The sequence below is a fragment of the Physeter macrocephalus genome, chromosome 9 (genome assembly GCF_002837175.3).
Source record: "Physeter macrocephalus isolate SW-GA chromosome 9, ASM283717v5, whole genome shotgun sequence".
In the NCBI taxonomy this organism is placed as follows: Eukaryota; Metazoa; Chordata; class Mammalia; order Artiodactyla; family Physeteridae; genus Physeter; species Physeter macrocephalus.
The window spans coordinates 85,815,772-85,824,031 of NC_041222.1; the positions used below are offsets into that span (position 1 = coordinate 85,815,772).

Consider the following 8,260-nt stretch of genomic DNA (forward strand, 5'->3'; position numbering starts at 1 on the left):
CCGATTCGCCTGTAAATTCCCCTGAGTCTTCCAAGAGGACAGTGAACCAAGGCTTTGGCAGCGCGCTTCATGGAACAGCATCAGTCCTCCGACAGAATTTCCCTTAGCCCTGGCTAGTAGCGAACAGTGTCTGCGCATTTTCGTCTCATTTCACTGGGAAGCGGGGTTGGGGGCGGGTGGCGCAGAGAACGGGGAACAGCGAGCCGCTGGGAGGGAGCTCGCGTCTCTTCTGCCCGCGACCCCTCCTTCACCGTCGCTCATTCATTTCGCGCCGCTTCCCTTCCCTTCTCTCTCCATCGCACGCATTCTGTTTTCCTCATTCACCTTTGTTTTTCTCTTGTCCCCACGGGAATATAAACTCCGCGAGGCAGGGCGTGGGCCGGGACTTACGGCGAGAGGAGCGCGGTCGGCGTCCAAGGGCAGGGTGGGATCCTGTCCTTACATATTTGGTGTTTTGTTCACCACTTTTTTTTCTTTGCATTAATTTTGAAAACTTAAAATATTGCATCAGAATACTATTTATCTTGATCACTGAATTTTTTGGCGCTAACTCCCTTGAATTCTGCGCCCCGCGCGAGTGCCTCACCCATTCCGGGCAGGGAGTTGAAACTCTTTTGCTCGCTGTTGAATCCCAGTGCCGGGCACAGTAATAACTCTGGTTCTGGAATAAAACATTCTTTAAGAACCGCCTCCAGTTTCTTGCAGGTACCCTCCCAGCCCGAGCGCAGTACTTCGGGGCAAACCCCAGGAAAGAACAGGGCCCAGATGTCCCCAACGCCGGGTCCCTACCCCCTAAAGGTGGAACCGCTCTTACTCTCCCGCGCGGGTCGCCGGGACCCCTGGGGCAGGAGGGGAGCGACCGAGCGCGGGGTGGGGCGAGCGCCAGCGGGACCTGGGGCGAGGGTGCGACAGGCGGGGCTCAGGGGAGGATGCGGAGGGGGAGGGCATGGGAGAGGGGGGAGAAGAGTGCGTCGCCGGGAGCGCGGAGAAGGCTTGCAGTGCACGACCGAGAGCTGCGCAGATGGGTGGGAGATGAAGGGGGCTGCAGAGGAGGGCTTTGGGGGCGGGACGCGGGGGCAGGAGGGTCGGGGGCGGGGCCCGGGCGGGGCCCCTCGGCTCCCTGGAGGCTGGTGCTGTGTGTGCCGCTGCTACGGCCGCTGCGTCTGGGGTCGCGGCTGTCTGTGAGTGTGCCCCCCTCTCCTCAGTACGGACGCCCCTACTCCAGCCGGAGGCCGAGGCTCAGGCCCGTGCCGAGGTCCGGGTGCCCGGCTGTGCGAAGGGAGCCAGCCGGTCCCTTCGGCTGGCTGCAGGCGGACGGTGACCGCCACCGGCCCGCAGGTGACCGTCCGCCTGCAGGTGATCAGCCACTTGCGCTCACTGCCGCCCCTCCTCCGCCTCGTTTTCCCGCAGGTGTCCGTGCGCCCCGGCTCACCGCCCCGCGTCTCCCGGCAGGTGTCCTCCCGCCGCAGGTGTCCTCCCGCCGCAGCTGTCCCGGCTCCTGGCCATGGTGGACGTGCTGGGCGGGCGGCGCCTGGTCACCTACGACGGCACGTGGGTCGAGGCCGAGGCGGCGCTGCAAAACAAGGTGGTGGCGCTGTACTTCGCCGCGGGCCGGTGCGCGCCCAGCCGCGATTTCACGCCGCTGCTCTGCGACTTCTACGCGGAGCTAGCAGACCAGGCGCGGCCGTCCGCGCCCTTCGAGGTGGTCTTTGTGTCCGCCGACGGCAGCGCTCAGGAGATGCTGGACTCCATGCGGGAGCTGCACGGTGCCTGGCTGGCGCTGCCCTTCCACGACCCCTACCGGCAGTGAGTGGGGACGGTTTGGGGGTTCTGGGAGCTGTTGGGTGCACCCCCAACCCCCATCCCAATCCCTCATCCCTGTGCTTCTCCCAGCTGTCGGGAGCTCTTTGATAACCCCATCCCCACCCCAACCCATTGGAGCCTCTCTCAGCTACATCGTAGTCTCTGCTTCGGCTTCCCAGGGAGGCTCTAGCGGTTGGCTGACAGGGAGCGTCTGCATCACCATGGGCGCTTGGTGAGCCTGGGCAGTGGCCTACTCTAGCCTCTGACTCAGTGGGTCTGAGGCTCCGGGAATCTGAATTTATAGGGAGTTCTGGTGATGCAGATGCTGCGGTCCAGGAAGCCCGCTCTGGTAAATCACAGCCCGGGGACGCCCCATCCTACAGCGCAGGGAAGACACCGCCCCTTATCTGGAGAGCAAAAGAGGGAGACCCAGAAAGGCCGCTCAGGTCAGAACGGGAGACGTAGGTTGACTGCTGTGGGCCAGTAGTACGGGACTGGGGGCCGGGTGCTGCGGGGGAAGGGTCAGGACTCAAGGGCTGGAGGAACTTAGTGCCAGGCCACGTTGCAGTTTCATTTTTACTGGCAGTGACTGAAATTTCATTAAGAAGTCTCCTGCTCCTATAACTGTAGAAAGAAGCAGGTTCCTGGACTCTTGAGGAGACGTGTCAGAGGTGACAAAAATCCTTGCTCTCTGAAGGGATCTTGCCCCACCCTTGCTTTAGAAAAGATGTAACATGGCAGGGAACCTCAGCTCCGCTGGATTTCAGAGTTTGTGAGCAAACTGGAAATTGACCCTAGTGCTCTATTGGCTGTGGTCATGAGCTCCATGGAGAGGAGGAGGGAGAAGCGGGGGGAGGTGGTAGGACCTGGGAGGGGGAAGAAGGAGGAGGAAAAGGAAGGATGTGGGGGCTTCCCTGGTGGTGCAGTGGTTAAGAATCCGCCTGCCAATGCAGGGGACACGGGTTCGAGCCCTGGTCCGGGAATATCCCACATGCCGCGGAGCATCTAAGCCCGTGCGCCACAACTACTGAAGCGCATGCGCCTAGAGCCCGTGCTCCGCAACAAGACAAGGCACCACAATGAGAAGCCTGCACCACAACAAAGAGTAGCTTCCACTCGCCACAACTAGAGAAAGCCCGCACGCAGCAATGAAGACCCAGAAGCCAAAAATGAATAAATAAAATAAATTTTAAAAAAGAAGAAAAGGAAGGATGGGGGAGGGGGCAGGGGGGAGGGGAGGACTTTGTGGAGGATTTGCAGAGAGGACTGGGACACAGGCACCGATTGTCTGGCATGTTGGGGTCTCCTCTTGTGTAAGAGTCCACACGTAGGTTTATTGCTCTTCACAAAGTGCATTACACCACCGTCCCTTAACAAATATGGAGGTGAATTTCTGGGTTTTGTTTTATAGCAGCATGTGTTGCATTTCTCTGGGGATTAATATTCAGTTGTGGCATTTCCTCCCCCCCCGAAATTAATTATTCTGAGGTGGCTTTCTTTCAGTTAAAAGTGGAATTAAACAATTAAAAATAGAAGCTAACTTTGGAAAGTTCCCTGGAGGAGTCACTTTCCCCCAGCACATGCTTTTGTTGATGCCGAGGAAGAGGTGAGGCCCAGGCCCTCGAGGGGGGGGTGCCTGCTTCCTGAGGCCTCACTCACACCAGGATTAGGAAAGTCTTCGATGATAAATCCAAATGCTCGTGATTTACTTGGCGGAAGGATGCATATACCTTCACGTCTAGTGGAGGTTGTAAAATTTTTGATTTGCTTAGCGTTCAAGTTATACACAGCTTTTGAAAGAACCTACTTAGTTTTGAAAGTGACAGAGTGACAGTGTTAATAATAAGCTCAGGCCCTGGGCAGAGCCCAGCTGTGGGACCTATTCGTGGGGTGACTGTAGGCAAGGTATTCAACCTCCGAGTATAATGATACCTCACAGGACAGATGAGGACTGCGTTGATGCACGAATTCAGAGCGTTGTCAGCTGCTTGTGTGCCAGGACTTTGCGTCTGTTGCCCATTTCATGGTTTTGAGGAACAGGGACTGGTACTCCTGGCTCTGGAACCTGTCCTTTTGGCTACGGCTTCCTCTCCCAGGGGACACTGAGCCTCAGCACAACCTTGCTAGGAGTGGGGTGGGGAGGGTTGCCGTGCTCCCTCCGCTTCCCGGAGGGAAGCCTTATCTGGTCAAGGCCCATTCAGTCCACTACAGGTGCTGAGCTGTTCAGGGCACAGGCAGCTGCACTCGGCCAGCTCAGGCTGGCCAGCCTGACCTTGGAGGAATCTGGAGGGGGGGTTTCTCTGGGGGGAAGTTAGCTCCTTGTGCCTCCCCCTTTCCAGACTGAACTTTGTTAATCCTGTCATTGCAATTTATAAGTTAGGAAATGCGGTATTCTGTGGGAAATTCTTGGAGCTAGGCCCTAAATTCTGTTTATCCCAGCCTGCATTTTGGAATCAGATCATGAGCAAAAATAGAAATAGCCGCCACCAAGGAGAACTAAAGAATGTAGGAAGCCTCCAGGAGGCCTTTTCGGAAGTTCTTAATTTGTGCAGAGCACGGCATCTGCTTGGTGCTGTGAGAAGATGGGTCCAGGACCGTCATCACCAACCAGTCATGGTGAGAGACCCCAGGCTGTCTTCCCTCAGAGGCCAAAGCACATCATCTGCTGTCCACTGGATTTCTGCTGACCAGCCTGAGGCTCAGGAGGAGATAGATCACCACAGAACACACACACACCCCCTCCCGCCTGGGGTTACCCCAGGCATGGCTGGAGGTGCCGCTGCAGATGCACCTGCAGGAAGAGAATGCCTAGAGCCACTCACCTGTCCTCAAGGTCGCGTGGATCTTGGCTGTCCAGTGCAGCCGGCATACAAGACCCGGCCTAGAGAGGCAGATGTTTACTGACGTCCCTACAGCTAGGGGCAGCGCGGGCCAAGGGCGGGCTCTCAGGTCCAGCCCAGATGCCTGTGTGCAGGTAGGCAAGAGGCCTGAGGGGGGGACAGCATCGAAGACCAGGTTCTGTCCTGCCTTCCTTCCCTTTGTTATGGGCCCAAGAGCCAAGTAACAGCTTCTGACTTTGCCAGCAGGAATTTCTGTCATTTGCTGGTTGACATGTGAGACTCACTCAGTACGTGTCTTGCACACTCCCCTCCAGCATTTGACCCACGATCACCTTGTTTTCTTCCCTTTCCACCCGTGTTCTGCCAGACTGGAAAACTGATGTTCCGGAGTACTCCACACACTTTTCCACCTCCACAGGTCATACACATGCTGCATCCTCCAACCCTGGAGCCCCCGCTTCTCTGCCTAGTAGCTCCTCCTTTGTGCCCCTGGGGACACCGGGAGCATGTCTGACCCCAGAGGCCTATGCCCTCCATAGCTCGAGCCAGTGCCACCCCTGTGCTAAGGGTATGTGTCTGGGGGTGGGTTGGGCCTGTCTCTGTAGTCTCTAATGTTGGACCAGACATTGTTCAGTGCTTGGTGCCTGCAGGGCACTTGTTTGATGGATGCTCGGAGCAAGTAGCGAGATTTGCTCGGAAATGGTCTGCCGGTGGTTGAGATGGAAAGAGACTGGAGACAGAAGTTGCCATGGCAACCCAGAAGCAGTTGTGCCAGGGATAAGGATGTGCTGCTTTAGGTGGAGGGAGGGAGCCAATGCTGCAACTGCACACAGAGCGAGGAGGAAATGGGCTCTCAGATTTCCCCGAAATGGTTAAAATTCTCAGAGTTATCACTTCATTCTGCCCAGCAACAAGGCTCTTTTCCTTTCTGAGGCTTGGTCTATTCTCTCTGGACAGAGTGCCCAGAGGAGATGGAGATGACTTGGGGGGAGGAGGGTTGTTATGTGTCTTTCCCGCATGGTTCCAAGGTTACAGCTGTCCCCAAGCAGAGGCTGCCAGGGTGGGGATTTGAGGACCCACACTGGGTGACTCTTTGAAAAGAAGCTGGAGCAATGAACTGTCTTCAAACCTCCTTCTCGCTCCTCAAAGCCCCACCTGGTTCCTGATATCCCCGTGTCGTCCCTTTTTCCTTCTCAATCTTGGTAGAGCTTTGCTCTGTTTTTTAGTCTAAGGATCGGGTTTGGCTTTGTTGCTCACCCCATGTTGATTCATTTCCTTGTCCAGTGATTTCTGTCCTCAGTCTTCTTTTGCCTTCTTTCTACTTTCCTTGTAATTGCTTCATCATTGTTTTTCTAGCTTCTTGAATGAAATGCAGAACTCAGCTATATAGAGGCCTTTTAGTTTTGGATAAGAGTGTGTAAGACATAACTCTCTGTGTCTAAGTGTATCTATAGCTTGGGACCCATAGTATATGGACATTATGATTTCATATATAATATATGGTTATTTAGTTTTTAACTGATTCCAAAAATTATTGCTTATTGGTTTCCCATTCCATTATGTCATTAAGTGGTCTGTGTATCACTGATTATTTGAAATATAGTAAGATCCCTTTATGACCGAGAACAAGACTGGTTTTGTCACCATTTCATAGATGTTTGAAAACGGCATATTTTCTCTCCATTGGGTGTAGGTACTGTGTTTTTTTTTCCTACTTGAATTAAGATTTGTCTTGGCCTTGGATACTGGAAAGCAGCAGGAAGGGCCTGATGGAGTCGTCACGGAGGAGATTTAGTAACAGGAGGGTCTCAAGTGCATTTTTCCTTCCACTCAGTTTTACAACCCTGAGGGCGACAGATGAGGAAAATCAGACTACAGTTAATGTGAGGCCCTGGCAAGCTGGCTGTGGTAACAGGGCAGGGATTTTCACCCAGCTGTCCTGTCTTGAGGGTACTAATCCCTGTGAAGGTTATGGGGAGACTTGCAAAACTAAGAAGGCAGAAGCTCCTTTCCTTAATACAAATAATTTTGTGAAATGGTCACTCAAGGGGTTACACGTGACAGTAAAATGTTTCACCCATAATGTTAATCAGTGTGTCCTTGAATCTGTAAGGCAGAAAGTCTAGTAAGCCTTTGTATTTATCTAGAACTCATGGAATTTTAACTTTTGCTATTATACCTACCTGATGTATTTAAACCTCCTGAGATGTAGGAGGGATACAAATGTATTGGGTTATTTGTGGGTTTAAAATTGCACTGTGCAATTTGGCAGCCACTAGCCACATGTGGCTACTTAAATTTAAAACTGACCAAAACAGGGAATTCCCTGGCAGTCCAGTGGTTATGACTCAGTGCTTTCACTTCCGTGGCCCGGGGTTCAATCCCTGGTCAGGAAACTAAGATCCCACAAGCCGCTTAGGGCAGCCAATAAATAAATAAATAAATAAAATTAACTAAAACCCAAAATTCATTTCCTCAGGCTCACCAGCCAGATTCCAAGTGCTCTGTAGTCACATGCGACTGTGGCTGTGACATTGGACAGCACAGCTGCAGAACAGTCCCATCACTACTGACATTCCTCTGCGACAGCACTGTCTTGGACCCAGCCAGCAGCAAGAAGAAAAGAGCCCAAAGGAATCCTCAGCCCAGTGGGAGGTCTCACCGGGCAGGCTGGGTTCTAAGGCTTTGCAGGCTCAGCTGGCACTGGGGAGGCGCTGGTCCCTGCAGGCGTGCAGCAGTCTGGCCTGTCCCACGCCACCCCTTGGTCGCTCTCTTCTCTCCCACAGTGAGCTGAGGACCAGGTACCACATCATGGCCATTCCCAGGCTTGTGATCGTGAAACAGAGCGGGGACGTCATCACCGACAAAGGGCGGAAGCAGATCCGGGAGCGGGGGCTGGTCTGCTTCCAGAACTGGGTGGAGGCAGCTGACATCTTCCAGAATTTCTCCGGTTGAGTTGGGGGGATCTCCGGGGACCTGGACAGGTGTGTGTCACTCCAGTTTCTGCAGCGTGAACAGGACAGAGAAGAGGAGCATCCTGTTTCCTTTCTCGATGCTGGTGGTTTCTTTCAGAGCAGAAGCAATCAGCTGTGATGGAAAGAAAATATTGCTCAGGGAGCGCCCTCCCTGAAACCTTGTTTGTAGTCATTTTTGTTATTCTTAGCATAGCTTTCTTCACATGAGCTTAAGTGTGTTCACATTGAGCTATTGGAAATCTATGCAAAACATGTATCTATACAGGCTCTTCAGGTGAAATAGCATATTTATTGATACATTTTCTGGAGATGCCTTTATTTTAATGATATGCTTTCACAAGTATATTTTTTTTACTAAAGTTTGCAGAATCTATTTGCTTTAATAAACAAACCTATTTCCACCTGGAGCCCTCTGATTTCCTTCTTTTTCCTGGCAAACCAAGTGCCCTGACGAGGAGAGTGAAGCACTCGAGAAATACCATTCTCAAACACTGTTCGGTTTTTCAAAGGGGATAGTTTTTATTTTTTATTATTTTATTTTATTTTATTATTTTAACATCTTTATTGGAGTATAAATGCTTTACAATGGTGTGTTAGTTTCCGCTTTATAACAAAGTGAATCAGTTATACATATACATATAT

General features: G+C 52.8%; 1 protein-coding gene across 1 annotated transcript; it reads left to right on the plus strand.

The window, feature by feature from the left end:
• Positions 1 to 1,504: 1,504 nt before the first annotated feature.
• NXNL2 (nucleoredoxin like 2) lies at positions 1,505 to 7,940 on the plus strand. The gene is made up of 2 exons (XM_007111999.2): positions 1,505 to 1,806; positions 7,430 to 7,940. Exons 1-2 carry the CDS (start codon positions 1,505 to 1,507, stop codon positions 7,596 to 7,598), a joined length of 471 nt encoding a protein of 156 aa, XP_007112061.1. The 3' UTR covers positions 7,599 to 7,940.
• The last annotated feature ends 320 nt before the right edge of the window (positions 7,941 to 8,260 follow it).

Excerpts from the sequence above, each read along its gene's own strand:
- NXNL2 (XM_007111999.2), top strand. The coding sequence starts at position 1,505 with ATGGTGGACGTGCTGGGCGGGCGGCGCCTGGTCACCTACGACGGCACG. Across the intron at positions 1,807-7,429 it reads TTCCACGACCCCTACCGGCA|TGAGCTGAGGACCAGGTACC; the intron begins GTGAGTGGGGAC and ends TCTCTCCCACAG.